Source organism: Lupinus angustifolius, unplaced genomic scaffold (assembly GCF_001865875.1).
Source record: "Lupinus angustifolius cultivar Tanjil unplaced genomic scaffold, LupAngTanjil_v1.0 Scaffold_75_87, whole genome shotgun sequence".
In the NCBI taxonomy this organism is placed as follows: domain Eukaryota; kingdom Viridiplantae; phylum Streptophyta; class Magnoliopsida; order Fabales; family Fabaceae; genus Lupinus; species Lupinus angustifolius.
The window spans coordinates 65,588-86,133 of NW_017723670.1; the positions used below are offsets into that span (position 1 = coordinate 65,588).

Here is a 20,546-nt window from a genome sequence, read left to right on the forward strand (position 1 = left end):
TAAGTCTTTATTTCATTAGGGTGGTCGGCTAAATGGATCGAATAATGTCATAACGCTTTATCATAAATAGATCATGTTCATTGACAAAACATTTAACTTTTAAGTTTTTCTTTATCATTACCCTGATAGTTTTTTTTGATCTCCTTCTTCCTCTAGAAATTGGACTAGCCTTCATTTGATTTATTCTCTTCTACTAGTCTTCTCCATAAATATTCAAACCCATTAATACGCGATTAATAGTTAGAAAAGAAAATAAATTGTTGGCATTAGATTTAGAATAAAGAAAACATCACCAACTTGAGGCATTGTAATTTTTTTACCACTCACTTGTATACCCTACTCCTCACATTTGGGATATAAAATTAAAATTAACTTAGGATATAAGACAATATATACCTTGAAATGGAAAAAAGTAAGCAACAAGAAATAGAAAAAAACTTGGATACTTGGAAATTGTTTGAACAAGTTTTTTAACGAAAAAGAGGAGATATTTTCGGTATAATAAAGATACACTTGCATATGTAACAAAAAATAACATACCCGTAGATCGAATGATACATTGTTATAATATATACTAATTTTGACAAAGTCAGATTATAATAAGGAATTCATACAAGAGTAGTGTAAATAAATTTCCAATAACTTTTTATGCATTTCCAAAACTATTCAAGACTATTTAGGGTGTCTAAGCTAGAAAATGATGCATAAACACCGCGTGTAAGGAGTTCTTAAATGAGTTTAAAATCTATGCACTGATAAGTAAAAACTTTTACACTCAATAGTGGTTAATAAATCAATGATGGATAATTTGCTCACAGTCAGTATATATATTAAATCCTTCTTAAATATCTATAATGTGATTTTTGTGTGCATTGTATATACATGACTTAGTATTTTTAATACTACCAAATATATTTCTTCACCTTATGGGTAATTAACTAATCTTTTATGGGTACATGATCCAACAAGTGTCACTTCTAAGAATCGAATTTTTGACATTTCAATCTTTTTGAGGATCTAGCAAGATTTTACATCACTAGATCAATGTTTTTTTTGATATTCATGACTTAATATGTTATTTAATTTTCTTTTACCGGAAAAGGAAAAAGAAACTGAGATCATTACAAGTTTGTATATGATTTTATAAATGTGTTTGATAATGTTAGAGTTTTTTATATTTTCATACGATATGATTTCCATTGAAATGTCAAAAATAAGTGTTGATTAATTAGGTCAACTCGACCTATTCACATTTGGGTTTCCCTACAATACAAAGCTAGCTTCGGTGATACATTTTCTTTTCTTAGGCTTACACCAATTACTCTAAAAGTACCAATCTTCAATAATTTTTTTGACTTACTCATGTTATAAGACCAAAAGTAATACTGAAACATTCCAAATTGTTTGGTATTTAAAACAAATAAACACTTATTTTAATATAAGATGAAGAAAAAACATGTAATTAATATAACATGCACAAATAAATATGATTAAACTTACATTTTTTTACTAAAGTTGGACACATCCTAGGAACATATCTTCTGTCCAAAAAAGTAGTGCAACGACATGTGTCACTTTCTCTAATGGATCTAAAAAATACTTTATTATTAAATTTTAAATTTATATATTTTCCAACCATGAAGTGTTACACTCTTTTGATATACCCTATCTTTAGAACTTACAACCTTAAACATGTAGAAATTGTGTGTGCATGAATTCAAACCCACCCTATATGATGCTCACTTCAAATTCCTTCTTTTTCATAACCCTTGTAAGGTCTCCTATTAACTTACGCTCATGAATATTCTAAATTAATTTAAACAATTAACCATAATCTTAAATTTTACCCATCATTTGAAATTTGCACCAAAAGATTGTAAAAAAATTTATTAAAAATAAGTTAGCATAGTTGTCTTTATTAGTCAATAGTATTAGCAATTAAGCTAAGTATGGAATAACGTTAACCTTGCATATCATTCACTATTAATTTGTATTACTTTTTTTGTAAAGTCAATGATGATTGAAAATGAACGGTGGATAATGAACTAACAAAATATAAAACTCTTACATTGTTTTCTCAACTATTAAAAGAGTGTGCTTCTAACAATTTTTCTCAACCAAACAAGCACTACCCTCTCAAAGGTTAGAGGACATTGACAATATCATACCCTAATGCTAACTATAGAAGAATTAATACACCATATAAGGTAAAGTTCAAAATTACCACAATAAAAAAAGTGATTTGAAATGACTTAAAGCATGGTATACTAAACAATATTGATCACTAAAACATTCAATCCATGACCCTTTATTATACAACCTTGGACATTTTAAAATGGTAGGTCACAATATTATGGTAGGGGCACCCTTTAGTTTTCAAAACCAAAGCCACGAAACTCCCACTTAGTCGGATATAGGGAGAGTAGATTTATGCAACCTTACTCCTGCAATCGGAGAGGCTGTTTCCAAGATTTGAACCCATGACCTCAAGGCCAGTAAACAACAACCTCACCATTGTACCAAGTTGACCCTTTAATTTCTAATATAATAATACATCTTTTCTTTTATTTATAGAAGAGCAATGTCACAAGCACCCTAAAAAACATTACCTAACTTTTATTTGGTACATTTACTCAGAAATTAATGACTATAAGAAGGGCTAACCCTGATATTTTTTTTGGGTTTTAATGCACCTAGACCATACAAAATGTGACATAATGCAATTATATATAGATTGACAATTAATCTTTGTAAGAAGTAATTAAAAATTGTTCTAAAATAAGTTATATGCAAAATAACAGAAGATATCTACACAGTTCAATTGAAAAACAAAGGGATATGAAAAAAGACTTTTCAGGGAATCACTTGAATACAGAAGATAAGACTTTTCAACCAAGTTACAGATTAAGAATTGAAACAAGATGGTTTCTTTGCAACCTGCTTATTCCTACGAGTGAGACCGATTAAGATTATTCGAATTGGCAATGAACTATCAAGCATGTTTAGATTATCGCAAAAATTAACACGAAGAATTTACGAAGCATGCTGTTCGAATATGATCATTATTGCGTATGAGAAGGAGACATCGATAAAAGGAAAACAACATTCATCAGAGTATTAAATTGTAAGAAAACCATAGTGTGCGAATACCTGTATGAAAAAGATATCTTGTACTTGAACAATCCAGTCCATCGTTAACATCCAAGGCAACCTCTTGTAGAAGAGTCTGCCTACAACGACAACTCACGCAATGAAACAATTTATGTAGTTAAAGGATAAAGTTCACGTCGCTGTTTAACTGTATGATCAAGTAACGAAACAAAATATTAAGCGTTAAGAAAATGCGTAAGTTTTGAATGAATTTTCTAAGATTGAAACATGACAAAGTTCAGATGCATGATCAAAAGATATAACAACAAACTTACTCTATTGTTGTAGTAAGCCTGCGACTTATAATAACATCGTAACTTAAGCCCTGTGCATCACAAAAATTACGAAGGGTGGTCCCCTCTACGAGGCTCCCACCTAGCGGAGTATACGGAAGGTAGATTTGCACGGTCCTATCCTGCAAACTGGGAGACTGTTTCCAGGATTTGAATCCGTGAGACAACCTTACCGTTATACCAAAGGTCAACTCATATCACAAAAATTATAAGTTAAGAATAATCACTAGAAACAATAAAGTCATAAGACGACAACAACCAAGCGTGGGGTCGGCGAAATATACTGTAATAAAGCTATAAGAATTGTAGTAAATTCAAATAAACTGTTTCCTTATAATCCAAGTATAAGCAACTGAAATGTGTATGATATGACTCATAGTTCCTTACAAACTTATTACCAAAGGGGCTTATTTAAAAACATCACAGTTCCTAATAGAATGAATGATAATCTAAATCACTCCTATGCCATTAGGACTATTACCACTTCTAGTCTTACTACACATAATTCTGTATTGATCCAATCAAACTTCAGTCCATCCTTTCCTTCGTGCCGGATTTATAAATCAAAATCCTCGAACTACTTTTTGATCTTACGATTATGCTTCCTCGGTCCCGGAACTTCTAACCTACCAACAGAACAACCACACCTTGCTTTCAGCACAAGAACAGCTCTTCCATTAGGTGGTGCCATCTTCCTGAGTTCAGCTTCAAGTTCCCTATGATAATCGCGCGGCAATTCGAACAATCCCTTCTTAACAACACCAACAACACCACCATCTTTAGTCATTGAATTTGATGAGTTCTTCACACAATCATCGGTCTCTAATTGAATATCGAATTCCGCCGATTTCTTTAGACCCTTGCAATTTGGATTCCCACACTTTCTACTAGTGCAAACAACAACAACCCATGTAGCTAATGCAGAACAAGTAACACCTAATCCTATAGATATATAGATCGTAGGTGCAACTTCAAACTCTTCTTTCATAACACAAAAAACAAATTTCACAATCTTAATGGAACCAGTTATCAAAATTTCAATTGAAGGGAAAAACAAGAACCCAATTGCAAAGATAACAGCAATGAAAATCACAACATCTACCATAGCAAATTGAGATCGATCACAAGGTGGAATTTGAAGGGAATTTGAGGATGATGAACAAGTTTGTATCTTTCGATTCCTTGATTTGGAAACCAAATCCGAAGAATGAATTGAATTCGCCATAACTGGAATTTGGTCAACGGATTTGTTACAGAGAGAGATTGAGCTATTGAAATAGACCATTTCACAATCAGAGAAAAACCTCTGAAACTTTTTTTGTACCAATTTTCAGATCAAAATCGCATCGACCCAACTCTTAAAAATCGAAAAAGATAAGAACTTTGAAGTGATCTAAGCAAAAAGATCGATGATTGATTTGTGGGTACCCATATGAATCAAAATCGAAGAAAATAAAAAAGGGGAATTTTTTTTATTGAAGGGAAAATTGTGAGGTGAATTAAAATGTGATGATGGGTTTTAGTGGTAGAAGAGGTTGTGGCAGAATTGGAGAAGAAGAGAGAAGGAAATAGAACTCATCATTCACTTCTTCATTATCATCAAATAATGAAATCAAATCACATTTTTATACGAGTCTAATAGATATTTTTTTTGTAATATGAGGAAGGTATTCCTTCACAACAAGTTATCGTGTATTGTCGTACCAACAGGTGTCACTCTACGGAAATATACGAGTCTAATAGGTATGTTATACTATTTAATATTTAAATTCAGACGGATCCAGAAATAAAATCGTTTAAAGTATATTAAAATTGCAAAAAATGAATATGATAGGATTGTGTTAGATTGATTTTTTTTTAATATGTATATACTAACAGTGTAAGTAATTTTTACAATGTCAGCAAATCCTTACCATTCAAATATTAGATATCATTGACTTTGAAACAAAAGTATTACAAATCAACGATAGATGATGTGCTAACAGTGTAAAAACCTTTACACTGGTGTATAGATTTTAAACTCTTTTAGATTAAACTCTAGGAGTCACACTAATCCAAACCAGATCACATTAATTTGGCTTATTAGGAATATGGGCAAACAAAATTATATGTTTAAGTGATTAACACCTAAAACAAACTAGAATTCAAAATAAACTATCCAAATGTCAAATGTTCAATTCTTCGTAGGACACTTGTTGGGAGGGTTAATCACACACTCCAAAAGAGATTAGTTTCTTACACAAAGGGTGAACATATATCATTGGTAAGTAAAAATATGTGTTCGTTAAGTAATGTATTTTCACACGTAGGCAAAATGTTAATACCATAAAGATAATATTTCATTTGATAAGTATAATTAATAAGAAAATAATATATGTACAAATATTGGAAGTATTTTTTACACTGTTAATATGTATATATAAATATTACACTCATAATTAATTTTTCAGTTTGTCTTATTCTAGTATATAAAACAATTTTGCAATGAATGAAGAAATTAATGGCATGAGTCAATATATTTAATTGTTTCTTTTTAATAAGAATTTCATGTTATAAATATGATGTCTTCCCTAATTGTTGTTACATGATTATGTTGTGGTTTTTGATATAATAATTTTTTAAATTTATACAAAAGTTATTTTTTGTTTATATTAACATAACTAAATATAATTTTGTCACTTTAAAGGGTGTTAGACTTAATATTTTAGTCACGTTTATATGTTTTGAAGTGTATATATAAAGTTTCAATCTTTTATAAAAACTAGTCCAAGCCGATCCAAATATCTTATAATATTTTAATTGAATTGGACTGGATATCATAATGTAAACAAATTACACCGGAGTAAAAATTAATTATGTATTTAAATAAGATGATTTCTTATATATAAATATATCCAACCGGACAATAACACCATTGTTCAAATTGGTAGATTATCAATCATTTATATTACTTATATGATATATATTGGACCAATAGTTAACTATAATTACATATGACCATATAAAAAACTAAAACTTTTACATTTTCCCTTTCTTAACATGTGTATTAAAAGAGCCTAATGAAAAGTAACCTATGATGGTAAAAGCCATGAGAGCCTCTTGGTCTTTTAAATAAAAAAATTATGCCGATGAGTTAATGAATTTTATGAATAATAAACAAAGATTTCTTAACATATATGTAAGAGTACAACAATGCACTTAAAAATACAAAAAATGAAAACTTTTTATTTTATTGTATTTTGGATGTGATAAATATTTCAATTCCAATAAAATAATTTTCTTCTTTAACTATAATCCTTCATAAAAAGAGATTTTGTTAAGAATTAAAAAAAAAGTAGGTTGAGCTTATTAAAGTATTAAACCTTAAAATATAAAGTGTATGTTCGATTTTATAATGTCTAAAATATGCTTAAATTATTTATCGTTCTTCCTTTCCTTATAAATAAATGGCAAATATGCAAAAGCCAAAGGATGCATGTGGAGTAGGGATGAGTTTTGGTCTTTGCAAAATAGATATAGATTAAGTCGAAAGGTTTGGTTAAAACTCATAAGAAAAAAGTTACAACTTCCGATGAATATTATCTAATAAGTATATGTGTAGAGATGACAAAAATATCCGACATGTGAGTGTCCATACAAATACTCATAATGATTATCCGTAATAATAAGTTATGATCGTAAATATGTATTGTGATATTCGGTTAGTGGATACCTGTGTATTTATAGAATTTTTTTAATTAAATATTATATATATATATATATATTACATTTTTATTATTATTTTAAGATTATATATTATTTAATTTATTATTATTACATAATAAATTCTAATGGTTGAACTATAATCAAATATTTATCATATATATATATATTTTATTATTCATATAATAATTATTTTTATATATTGATTATTACAAAGTATATAAATATATATTTAAAATTGAATGCGTGTTTAGTATCCACGAATATTCATTATCCAAACAAGTACTCATAAATTGTAGCATGAATACATGGAAGTACTACTTGTTGGGGTCCATTATCATTGCATTTAAAACGATTTTTTCTCCAAATAACTCCAATTTAATTAGTTAGGTAGAAAATTATCTATTTTTGCTAAGTAAATATAATAAGTAATAATTTTTATGGTAAAACTAGATTTTGCTTAAAATGTATAGTTAGTAAACATTTTTCACACTATCTCATATATAATATATGTTTGGCAGCATCATGAAAGAATATTCAACCCTTGAATAACTATTTTAGAAGTATATGTATGATTATCATCTATACTATATATAAAGTTAAAATATGATATAACTACTATGGTATAATTTTTATTTTCTTATTTTTGCCTTTAACATTTATGATTTATACAAAAAAACAATATAATCATAGATAATTAGTACCAAAATATTAATTACAAGTTGAAACTACCCTTATTACCTTAAATTGGACATTCTAATAAATAAATTATAATTTAAAGTATATTCAATACGGAATTATAATATAATATACACCGAATACAAAAAAAAGAATTAAAATTAAAAAATAAAATATATAAAAATTGAATATTTAATTGCATAAAATAAAAAATGTGCATCCCGACATTAGTAATATATAATTGGAACATTAAACTTAGATGTTATTTTATCCATTAAAAAAAAGGACAGGCTTAAATGTTATTTTATATATAACTAGATGTCTTGACTTGACTACCTTCCAGTGTTGTTTTAATATGAGATAATATAAACCATCATTATATTTCTACCAATCTTAGTGTCTCATATTTTATTCTTAATCTTATTTACTTTTTTTCTTTCATTTCAAATCATAATTATGTTTATAACATTTCTTTATTATCTTCATAGCTTGTAATTTTTACACTTAAAAGTGGGTGTAGAGAAAGAACAATATTCTTTGACAAAACAAAAAAAAATTCATAATCATCATCCCAGACTCTATGGTCTAATAGTATAAGGCATGATTAAAATATCAAGAATTCGATTCCTGTGAGTGACATGTATTAGAAAATTATCTACATATTGAAATAAATTAATTTCATATAAAAAAGTGATAAGATATCATTGGTAGTACAAAAAAACTCTAAACTTTAGAATTTTCTTTGAAATGGTTTACCATGTTAAAAACCAAAAATTGAGTAGTGATAAAAAAAGAAATTATTCTTGCACGAAGTTAAAGAATGTAGTAATGTGAGTGTAATAAGTTAATTATATATTGATTAATAAACAATTACTATAATTAATAACTAATTATTAGTACAATCTGGTTTATGACTTTAAAAATATCAATAATAACAACCATTCATCTATCATGGAATTGACTTTTAAGCTTTCACAACTCCAAAATTCTTGGCATTCTCAAACCCTCATGTAAGTCTATCTGACTCTATATAGAAATAGTTTAAAATCTATGTGTCAGTGTTTGAAAATCAAGTCAATGATTATTAGTAAATCAATGATAGATAATTTGCTGGCAATATAAAAAACACTTAAAATTTCAATGTATACACATTAATTCCATAGACAAATATCAAATGTTGCTTTATAACAAGAGCAATATTACCTAGTAGGGAGAAAAATCATATATCTCAAACGATATTTCACTCCACATCTTAAGTTAATCATAATGTTATTTTTAATTTTTTTTATTCACGTGTCAATATGTGATTGACTTAAGATAGAAAATGAGACATCATTCGAAACAAATGATATTCATTCCTCTATATAAAAAAATCAAAAGTTATGTTCTAGAGTGAAACTATTAGACTAAGTAGTCATACACCCCAAAAATTATAGGATACTCATTGTTATACCAAAAACTACATACAAAAGCAATTTATTTGTATATATAGAAAAACATTTTGATTATATTTATTCTTAAATACAACATTCACTCGTACATATATACATTCAACTAAACTATAGCAATTTGTAAATGTATTATCTCTAAAACATTTTTCTATGTAGGAGCTTGTTTTTTATAGACATGGGGCTGGACAATATGGATCTTATCTTGATTGATGGATTAATCATATTTAATTATTAAATATTTAAATCAATTGATCAATGAAAGTACACGACATAATCTTATATGAGAGTTCAATTTTTGGGAACAAATATTTGTAGAGATTTATAATCACAAACCCTGAAATAATTAGTTTTTTACCAACAAAAGATAATAAATATTCTTGATAATACAAAACAAAAACACGACATAATCTCCCAACACATTGACATTATGATCGGTGTTGAAACAACTGTTGATGATATTTTCAGGTGAAAATATATATTTCAGGTGAAAATATATATTTCAAGAGAAAAATGTGTATAATTGACAGTTTATAAGTTTTATACATTATTATTACATTATTCACGTTTATATTTAATTATTGTTAACTTTTCAAAAAGATAATCCAAATGAATAATAAATAATAAGTTACATGTATATAAATCTTAAAATATTTTAATTATCGTAAACTATAAGCTTATAGATTTTAAACTCATATTTTAATTGTTGGGGTGAAACAACAAAAAATAAATACCATTTTTGATTTCTTGAAATATCATTTTCTATGCTCATAAATCTGAGATCTGTGATTTCAGAATCCTCGTTTGTAGAACCTGCATTCCGCTATATACGTTTATTACTACATCCACGTGTTCTCTGAAAGTTATGACGTCATTTTAGAATTAATAATATAATGACATTCTATAAAATTGAAGAATTAGGATGTCTCTATAATTTCACTCATAAGCATCAACAATATATTGCCATAAAAAAAGCTTAAAAAAGTTTAGAGTTGGTTAGAATTTCAATGTGTTTTTTCTTGTTTCAATATTAAAAAGATGAAGTGGATTATTTTAGGAATAATGATCTATCTACAAATATTATTATCGTGATTAATGGATAATTGTTGACATGATTAATATTTTTATTTTATTTTTTTTCTCAATTTTATTATCTCAAACATTATATAATAATAAAAACAATATCTCTCAAACACAATCTAAATTAAGGTAGTTAATCAATACTTTAAGATGAGCTGGTGGGTAGGAGAATAGAGAATTATTATCCAAATAAATAAAGTATCTACTGTGAGTCTTATGGATGGAAAAAATACTCACTAAGAGAGTTAACCCCACATACTTGAGGATGTTTCCGACTCGAACATATTGTCTCTAGTGCGAGTATACATATGAGAAATCAAACAAATTTCATTCACATGCTAATCAAAACATGTATATATATATATAATATATATCTATGTAGGGAGAACCAATAAAATTATAACAATATATTAAAAATTTAATTTTAATTAAAATTTAGTTTTAAATAATAGAACCAAATAACATAAATACACTTATCTCCAAATATTATGTTAGTTTTATATGTTTCCACTCAAAAAAAATTTCAATTTGAGATACTTACTAGTAATGAATCGAACCAACACGATATTCGTTCAAAACTCGATTCGTTATTTAGTTAATAAACTTGGTTCATGAACCAAATGAGCCAAACTTGAGCCGAAAATTGAGCTCGTTAAATAAATGAATCAAACTTGAGTTGGATACAGTTCGACTCGTTAGGTTCATGAGCTAACCCGATATATATATATATATATATATATATAAACTAATTTTTATGTTTATTATGACTCATGTATTATTTTTATATCTGTAAACATGATTATATTTATATGTATGAAACTTTTTGTAGTATTTTTTAAATATTAATTAACTATTTAAGTTGTCTAAATGAATCAATTGAATTGAGCTGAATAGTTCACGAACTTTAACCGAAACGAACTCGAGCTAAAAAATATTTCGTATCAAATTCGAGTCAAGTTTGGAGTCAAACCAATCTTTATTGAGCTGAACTAAGCTAAACTCTGGTTCGATTCGGTTCGACCCTAAGCAGGTGGGGTAGTATAAGCCCTTTGTTTTCGAAAAGATAAAAAACAATATCTCTCAAACAACTCTAAATTAAGGTAGTTAATCAATACTTTAAGATGAGCTGGTGGGTAGGAGAATAGAGAATTACCATCCAAATTTCAATAATGTAGTAACGGATGTTGGTTCAAGTGGTACATGCTTGATTCTTCTTAAACAATGTATCTAGTATGAGTCTTATGAATGGAAAAAATATCCACTACGAGAGTTAGTCCCACATACTTGAGGATGTTTCCGACTCGGACATGATTACCTATAGTGCGATGATACATGTGAGAAACCAAACAAATTTCATTCTCATGATAATCAAAACATGTATATATATATAATATGTATGTAGGGAGAACCAATATTATAAATTTAATTCTAATTAAAATTTAGTTTTAAATAATAGAACCAAACAACATAAATACACTTATCTCTAAATATTATGTTAGTTTTATATGTTTCCACTCAATTTTTCTCAATTTGAGATACTTACTGGTATGGCTGGTAATGAATCGAACCAATTTGATATTTGTTCAAAACTCGATTCATTATTTAGTTAATAAACTTGGTTCATGAACCAAATGAGTCAAACTTGAGCTGAAAATTGAGCTAATTAAATAAACGAACCAAACTTGAGTTGGATCCAGTTCGACTCGTTAGGTTCATGAGCTAACCTGATATATATATAAACTAATTTTTATGTTATTATGACTCATACATTATTTTTATATATGTAAACATGATTATATTTATATGTATAAAACTTTTTGTAGTATTTTTTAAATATTAATTAATCAAAATCGAACTTTAACCGAACCAAAATCGAATTGAATCAATTGAATTGAGCCAAATAGTTCACGAACTTTAACCGAACCAAAATCGAACTAAAAAAATATCTTGTATCAGTCAAGTTTCGAGTCAAACCAATCATTATTAAGTTGAACTGAACTAAACTCTAGTTCAACTTGGTTCAACTCGTTAACTCACTCTGATTAGCCGGTGGGGTAGTATAAACCCTTTGTTTTCAATAAATAAATTAGAGACTCATTATCCCGATAACCATAAACGACGACGTTACTTCATGTGTTTAATCCTCAAACCCTATTTTCGCTCTTCAACCACATCACTACATCTCCTCAATCCCCCAAAGGTTTTTAACATTCCTTTGTTTTTCTTAACAGATTCAATTTTTAATCGGTAATTCTATTTTTCTATCTTTTCATAGATTTAATTTTTTTATTCTATTGTCAATCGTTGCTTTCCGCATCGATTATTGATCCTAGGGTTAGGGTACAATTGTTTCACAAAAAAGTGATTTTTTGGATAAGAAATTGTTTCTGATACTGGAATATTTGTAAGATTGGGCTTTTACAAAAAAAATAAAAATAAAAATGCCGCGAGTAAATAAAATTTAGGCTTCTTTTCATAAACTATATTTTTCAGTTTCTAAAAATATTCACTTTTGTCAAATGACCTCTATAGAATCACTTTTTTTTTAAAAATCTACTTAAAGTATTGGGGTTTTGCTTAATATCTCTGTGTTGTTCATGATTTGGAATTTGTTTGAGGGAAGATGATGGATTTAATTTGTATGATATATTTTTTAATTCTTTGGATGTGAAAATAACTTTTCTGCTTTATAAGTGAAATTATGTTAGCATACCCTGCATTACTATGTCTATTTAATCCTTTTTATTGGAAATTTATCCCCAAATTAGGTTCTTTTACTCCCTTATTCATACTTTTATGATCTTATCATTGTAATTTGTGAAACTTTGTAGGGTTTCTGGCTTTTTCCGAAATCCTTTAATCTAATTTAGAAGGATTTGCTGTGATGTATGGCCAAAGGAGTAGTCATGGTAAGCGCCCACACTCTCATTCTGACAATGATAATAGAGGAAATAAAAGGAGAAATTCAAGTGGTGACAGAGATCAGTTTGTGATTGATTCAGAAGATACTGTGTACCGTTATCTGTGCCCTTCCCGAAAAATTGGCAGTGTTATTGGTAGGGGAGGTGAGATTATCAAACAACTCAGGATAGACACTAAATCCAAGGTTAGGATTGGTGAGACAGTGCCGGGGTGTGATGAGCGTGTTGTTACTATCTACAGCCCCAGTGATGAGACTAATGCTTTTGACGACAGTGGTGATTATGTCTCACCTGCTCACGATGCTCTTTTAAAGGTGCATCACAGGGTGGTTGCTGAAGACTTGCATAGTGATCGGGATGACGATGAAGGCGGTCAACAAGTTACTGCTAAGCTACTAGTACCGTCTGATCAGATTGGCTGTATTATTGGAAAAGGTGGGCAGATTGTTCAGAACATCCGAACTGACACTGGGGCCCAAATTCGTATACTTAAGGATGACCATTTGCCTCCATGTGCCTTGGGTTCTGATGAACTTGTGCAGGTAAACTGGACTAGATTTTCTCAGTATTTGCATTCCTTTCCGTCCTTATTTCATTTTAAACTAAATTCACAACTCTTTCCAATTGTCTTCAATTTTCATTGTTATTCATCCAAGTTTTTATCATGGCTAGTTGTTTCATTGCTATCAGGGTGATTTGATTTTGTTGAAGTATGTATGATTGATCATTCTGTCATCATTTAATCCATGTAGCCGACCCCACCTTGTGAGATTAAGGCTTGGTTGTTGTTTTTGTATTTATACATGCAGTACTTGCACTTGACAAATTTTGTACTTCGTTTTTTAATCTGAGTGGAAATTTATTTCATATTCCTCTTTCCTAATATGAATATTTCTTTCTACTGGTCTGGAAAAATCCAGATTTCTGGGGATCCTGCAGTCGTGAAGAAGGCTCTGTATCAAGTTGCATCTCGACTTCATGACTACCCTTCACGATCTCAGCATCTGCTTACTTCTGCTGGTCCTGGTGTATACCCTCCTGGCAGCTCATTCATGGGTCCATCTGCAGGAGCTCCAATTGTGGGGATAGCTCCTCTTATGGGTGCTTATGGGGGATATAACGGTGACGCTGGAGACTGGCAGCGGTCCGTGTACTCAGCTCCAAGGGTTGAAGCACCTTCAAGGGACTTTTCAGTTCAATTGGTTTGTCCAAATGGGAACATTGGAGGAGTGATTGGAAAAGGTGGTATGATAATAAATCAAATTAGGCAGGACACTGGGGCAACAGTCAAAGTTGACAGTTCTGCAAAAGAAGGAGATGAATGCTTAATAACCATTTCTACAAAAGAGGTGAAATATATATCATCTGGTGGACCATTTTTGTTTTGTACTTTAAATGTGTCTTGTTGCACACCCTGTGGATTAAATGGATGATTTGTGTTTTAGTTGTAACATTTTTTAAAACTGCGCTTTACAGTTCTTTGAAGAGACTTTCTCTCCAACAATAGAAGCAGCTGTGCGTTTGCAACCCCGATGCAGTGAGAAAGTTGAAAGAGACTCAGGAATCATCTCCTTTACTACTCGGATGTTGGTGTCATCCTCACGGATTGGTTGCCTTATTGGTAAAGGAGGATCTATCATAACTGAGATGAGGAGGCTTACAAAGGCTAACATTCGCATTCTTTCAAAGGAAAATCTTCCTAAAATTGCTTCTGAAGATGATGAAATGGTGCAGGTAAGGGTAATCTCATGTTTTTGTTAGGTGATCTTGTCTTCCTTGTGTGATAAACAGTCCCAACGTCATGTCCTATAATGTTCACTTTTCCACTCCTCTTTCCGATTAGATTTCTGGAGACCTCGATGTTGCCAAGGATGCTCTTGTGCATGTACTTACACGACTCAGGGCAAATCTTTTTGATAGGGAGGGTGCTGTCTCTGCACTCCTTCCAGTTGTGCCATATCTTCCTGTTCCAGGAGATGGACCGGATGGTCTAAACTATGACAGTAGAGATGGTAGAAGACATGGACGTGGTCATTCATATTCAAGTGGTTATGGAGGCTCAAGTGATTTGGCAGCTGGTGATGCTTATGGAAGCTATGGAGGTTCACAGGTACTTCTCTATAACCATTTGTTGTGAGAATATTTACAGGTGATTGAGTTCATCAAATTACATAATTTCACATTCAATGTAAATAATACTGTTCCGCTTATTTTTAGCTTGGTAGTGGTGATCCTTATGGTGCTTATGGAAGTTATTCTTTGGGACGGACCAGTACTGCTGGGTAACCAATCCTTCATCTTGTCTGATTTTGGCTCAAGTTTTCCTTATTTTTCCCTGTTAAATCTTCATCTTTATATGCATACTTAAGAACTCTATTTGGAACTTGTTCTTCTGTTAACGTTGTGAAATTCCTACTCGAACTGATCTTTTGTTGAGTGTTCCTATAGGTTCTGATATTTAGTATCTGTTGCTAGGTTGTCTAGTCAGAATGGTGTTTCCAGGAGGAGAAACCATGCTTACTAAACTTGATGGCAGCTCTGCAGGTAAATTACGATTTTCATAAACTCATGTTTTTATCTGGCAACTTCCCATAATATAGGCCATTCACATTAGTATGTTAGAGATTAATATCTTAACCTGACCAGTGCCCTTTTAGATTTCTGATGCTATTGTTTTCCCTCTGTTCCCTTTCCCTTCCCATCCAAACAGCTGAGATCTACGATGCCCGCAGCCTGCCTCCTACTGCCTAAACCAGAAGACCAGATGAAACCTGGGTTTGACAACCTAATGGCCCACCCCGACGCTTCTACTTAGAGGACCAAACTTATGTGGAGAGTATTGAAATTGTCCATGTCCATTTACCTTAATTCCTAAGCTTGAGAACTTATGCTCCCAAGAACCTATGAAGTTGGCTTGCCTTTGTTTCCGCTTTTCATTATTCTGGTTTATTTTATTCAGAATTAAAAGCCTTTGTTTCTGCCTTTTATTATTCTGCTTTATTTGTCTTCAGAACTAAAAAATACCATGTAGCTATTTTCACCTGCCAGCTCTATACTTGTATTGCATGTTGTTTTTGGGTTTTGCTTTTATAATACGCATGCAGTATCTGAGTTTCATGTTATTCCTGCTATTTTGATCTTATACATCAAAATTTGGTGGAGTTTTGGTGTAATCTGTATTGCAGGTGCCACTATTTCCCATATCAAGCAGGTAAAGGTGTGTTTATAGGGAGGGGATCCACTTACTGCATATCTTTGCCCTCCATTCTATGAAAACCTAACGATTCAAATCTACTCACTAATTCAAATCATTCGATTTTCCTAAAATGAAGGGCTGAGATGTGGAGTAGGTTTTGTTAACTTACTCCTGGAGTAAGTGAATCCTCTCTCGTGTTTATATTGTGAAAATCAGCTGCATTGAATTTTTGTTGTAATTTTTAATGTGCTCTGTATAAACTATATATATATACATATAGTTATGTATATATATGTTCTGCCTGAATGGTGACAACTATAATGGACTACTGTGACTCAGTGGTATCACCATTCCAATCAACATCAGAGTCGCAGGATAAAAGGAGAGGTAGCTGAGAAATAGAGATCATGAAAAAAAGCACCCTTAATATATTGAATGATGTGATGAAAAAAAGCATAGTGGGTGGGTCCAAGGTGATGACAAGAACTAATTGACCAGGTGGACAATATTTGCAAGATTTGGTTCAGTAACAATGGAATAAATTAAGCCCCTAATTGAGAACTTAACTTATTCCATAGTTATTTGCAAGATTTGGTATTGCAGAGTAGTAACATATAAAAGAATCTAATCCCATTATGCCATGAAGATTGGTCACAATTATGCCATGCATGCTAGTAACATATAAAAGAATCATAACAATAGCATTTATAGTCTGCATGGCATAATTGGGTCTAGAAGAGAATCTGAGTTGAGTTATAGTATCATGAAACTTTGAAAACGAAGAAAAAGCTTATTTGACCATAGAAAGTGTGCAAATGACACATTCTGTGCTGAGGACAAGTATAGCTAGTATGAGTTTGCTTATAAACTTATGCATCGAAATTACTATTCAAGAATGCATTCTTAACATTCATTTGATTAATAGATCATTTATATGTCAGCGATATCAAGAAGAGTATGAAGAGAGATGTGAGGAAAAGTATCATTGTAATCATTACCATATCCCTATGTGAAGACTTTACAACCAAATGCTCCTTGTATCACTCAGAATGAGATTTGAATTTCATTGTGAGAAAGCATTGTATAATACAATGATAATCATGGCCATGAATGTAAGATAGGAGATTTCTTACCCTAGTAGGATTGCCATGTGAATGAGGAGGAGCAAGATCTAGGACGAGATCAACAAGTGATGTATGCTCATCCGGAGCCAAAATATGACACTATGTGATGTACAAATGTGTTGAGGATACTAAACTTTTATTGGGGTCGGCTATATAGTTCGAATGATATCATAATGTTTTATCCCAAGTTCCAAAAGACACTATGAAGAGGCTCTTAAATGCATCCAAAACGCATAACACATGTATACACTTAATTTGTAAGCCATATTAGATGTTGGACTCTTGGTCGTGATGGAAATTAGCATTCATAATGAGGCAAGTGCGCAAGCCTAACCGTGAAGCGTTATTGGACAAGCATGACATGAAAGCCGACATGAAAATTATGTCTATTAGTCCGTTTTGCCTGCATGTTATGTCTATTTTGAATGTCGGCTTCTCTAGCAAGCAGGTTGCATTGTTAATGAGATTGTTTTAATTTATGAAATTATTTCGATTTTTTAAAGTTTATATTGAGTGGCCTACAAGCCCGTCCTTCCTGTATATAAGACAGACAAGATATGATATTTCATACATTATTTTGTTACATGGCAGACACAAGTCTCTACTCTAATTTTGACGATATTGTGTGGGTATGGATAAAGCGAGTAAAAAGATATAAATTGCCAATGAAAATTAAAGAAATTGGGCTTTGGTTCATGACGAAATGTTGGGTTGATTGGACTACTCTTCTTGTATGAGTCAAATGAAATTAGGTTCAATTATTTTAATAATGGTGAAGTGTGAAAATAAGATTTTATAAGGCATATTTTAATAATCGTCTTTGGTATTGAAATGTAGGATTGTTACATATGGCATCCTAGGACCGAATGTAAATTATTTCAGTCCTGCTTAGTGTGATACTAGCTACTTTATTTTCATTTATAATTTTTGTTGGGATTCTCAATGGGCAATGTTACTTTGAACCTATGAAATCAAGGAAAACCTTGGAACACCCAAAGTGGTGGAAAAAACTCAGATCATAGCCCAATAAAAACTTTATTCTTCCAATTTTATAATTGGAGAAGAATCATTCTGATGTTTATTTCACAACAGTGAACAAAATAGATATCGTTCTTATAGTTGAGACAACATTAAAAAATAAAATGTTAGGAGAGAGAAGAAATCAATATTAAATAAAATAAAGTAAAAGTGAAGAAGAATATAAATGTGCAGTAGGTTTGTGGGGTTCATTTAAGAATGAAAATATAGTTGCACCATTGGAGGTGATTTTGACTTGAGTTACTTAAATTGTTGGAATGTATAAACAAATATAAAATAATTAGTGAGACCTATTTAAGAACGAAAAATAGGTTGCATCATTGTGAATACTCTTATGTACTTAATCATAAGCACTTGTCCTTATAATTAATTATTAGGGCATCCTCAACTTAAAATTTGAAACTTAAATCAGTTAAATGTGACTATATGTCTTAGTTTGAGTTATTCATTTTATTTATTTTTGCTTAAGAGTCGACTCTTACCATAAACTCTTTTTATTCCCCTTATGATGATATCTGTTGTCCCAAAATAGTGTACTACTCCATGTGCCACGGCTTGTGATTGGTCAGAAAAATAATTAATTATTAAAATTTTAATTTAAATATATTTTTTCAACCAATCATAAGCCGTGGCATAGGGAGTAGCACACTTTGTGGTACAGCAGATGTGCTCCCCTTATGACCTATTTCTAATTTAAATTCCAATTTGTTTATTTAATTTTTTAATACAAGATTCTTAGCAATACAAACCAAATTGTTTAGGGTTTTATGTTGTCTTAATAATTGAAATACTAAATTATTAAAGTCTTATGAGTTTTAAAAATATTAGAAATTAGGATGCCTTTATAAAATGTGGGTTACTAGCCGCTCCATTTCCCATGGGATTTACTTGATTTCATATATTGTATTTTCCATGATTTGACCTAAAGCAGGAAGGACGGAGATCACATGTCTTAAACGATATCTCATTCCATGTCCCAAGTTAATCGGAGTGCTTCATTTTATTAGTTTTTGTTTTTAAATTTTTTATTTTATTCACGTGTTAATATATGATTGGTTTGTGATATTGAATAGGACACCGTTATAAACATGTGATCCCAGTTGCTTGGAATTTTACCCAAACTTTCATATTGTGCATGGCATGGCTTCTTTTATGTTTCTCAATTTGGTAGAAAGATAGTTTTTTAAGATAGCTAAATGATTTTTTCTCATGGGTACACCTAATAACCAAAAGAATTTTCAAAACTTACAACCAAACATTTTGGTAGCTTATATGGATTAGACAACATTATTATGTTCTAATATAAATAATTTATATTCTTGTTAATTTTGATTCAATACCTTTTGTGAAGGTCAACGAACTTAAAGAACAAATTAATAAAAAGGGGAAAAAGGTTACGGATTTCATTGATTCCTTTTCCTATTGATTCTAAACTAAACACTTAAATGATTTGTAGGTATCATCAAAACACAATGTTAATGTGACATTGAAAAAGTAGCTTCCTCATTAGGATAATTTCAAGACACACTTATAAGCTTTTATAGTTGAACCTAGTATGTAGATTTTCAACAATATATGAGATCATTTTCCATATGTTGAATTTATGCATTAGCTTTTTCAACGCTTCTACTATGAATTTAGGAACACATGCAATAAGTAGATATTCATGCTAATGATCACAAAAATTGATAAAAAGCTATAAGCTACTCATATTTAAGCTTAGAAACCCTCAAAAGTCGGTGTCACCAAATGAAGCATTCATAGTGATATTATTGTTGGGAGAAAATTTTCTCTTATGAAAAAGACATCTTTGTTAATGACATTGTGCTATGATGTAAGTTATGACAAAATAATATATGGAAATATACACACTAACCAACCTTATAAAAGAAATAAGAGTAGTTCTTTGTTTTGAT

The 20,546-nt window shown here is 30.5% G+C and overlaps 2 protein-coding genes across 3 annotated transcripts; one reads left to right on the forward strand and one right to left on the reverse strand.

Annotated features, from left to right (window-relative positions):
* Positions 1–3,752: 3,752 nt before the first annotated feature.
* Positions 3,753–5,034, reverse strand: LOC109339449 (uncharacterized protein At5g19025-like). The gene has a single exon (XM_019576888.1). The coding sequence runs from the start codon at positions 4,726–4,728 to the stop codon at positions 4,021–4,023; it is 708 nt and encodes a 235-aa protein (XP_019432433.1). The 5' UTR covers positions 4,729–5,034; the 3' UTR covers positions 3,753–4,020.
* A 7,460-nt stretch (positions 5,035–12,494) lies between these two features.
* Positions 12,495–16,338, forward strand: LOC109339452 (KH domain-containing protein At4g18375-like). 2 transcript variants are annotated; one of them, XM_019576893.1, is made up of 9 exons: positions 12,521–12,551; positions 13,183–13,260; positions 13,354–13,814; positions 14,193–14,621; positions 14,749–15,006; positions 15,116–15,382; positions 15,490–15,554; positions 15,748–15,816; positions 15,983–16,338. In XM_019576893.1, the coding sequence occupies exons 2-8, from the start codon at positions 13,236–13,238 to the stop codon at positions 15,794–15,796; spliced, it is 1,554 nt and encodes a 517-aa protein (XP_019432438.1). In that variant the 5' UTR covers positions 12,521–12,551; positions 13,183–13,235; the 3' UTR covers positions 15,797–15,816; positions 15,983–16,338. The 2 variants fall into 2 exon arrangements, with proteins under 2 accessions (XP_019432437.1, XP_019432438.1); XM_019576892.1 differs by having other exon boundaries at positions 12,495–12,551; positions 13,183–13,814.
* Positions 16,339–20,546: the final 4,208 nt, after the last annotated feature.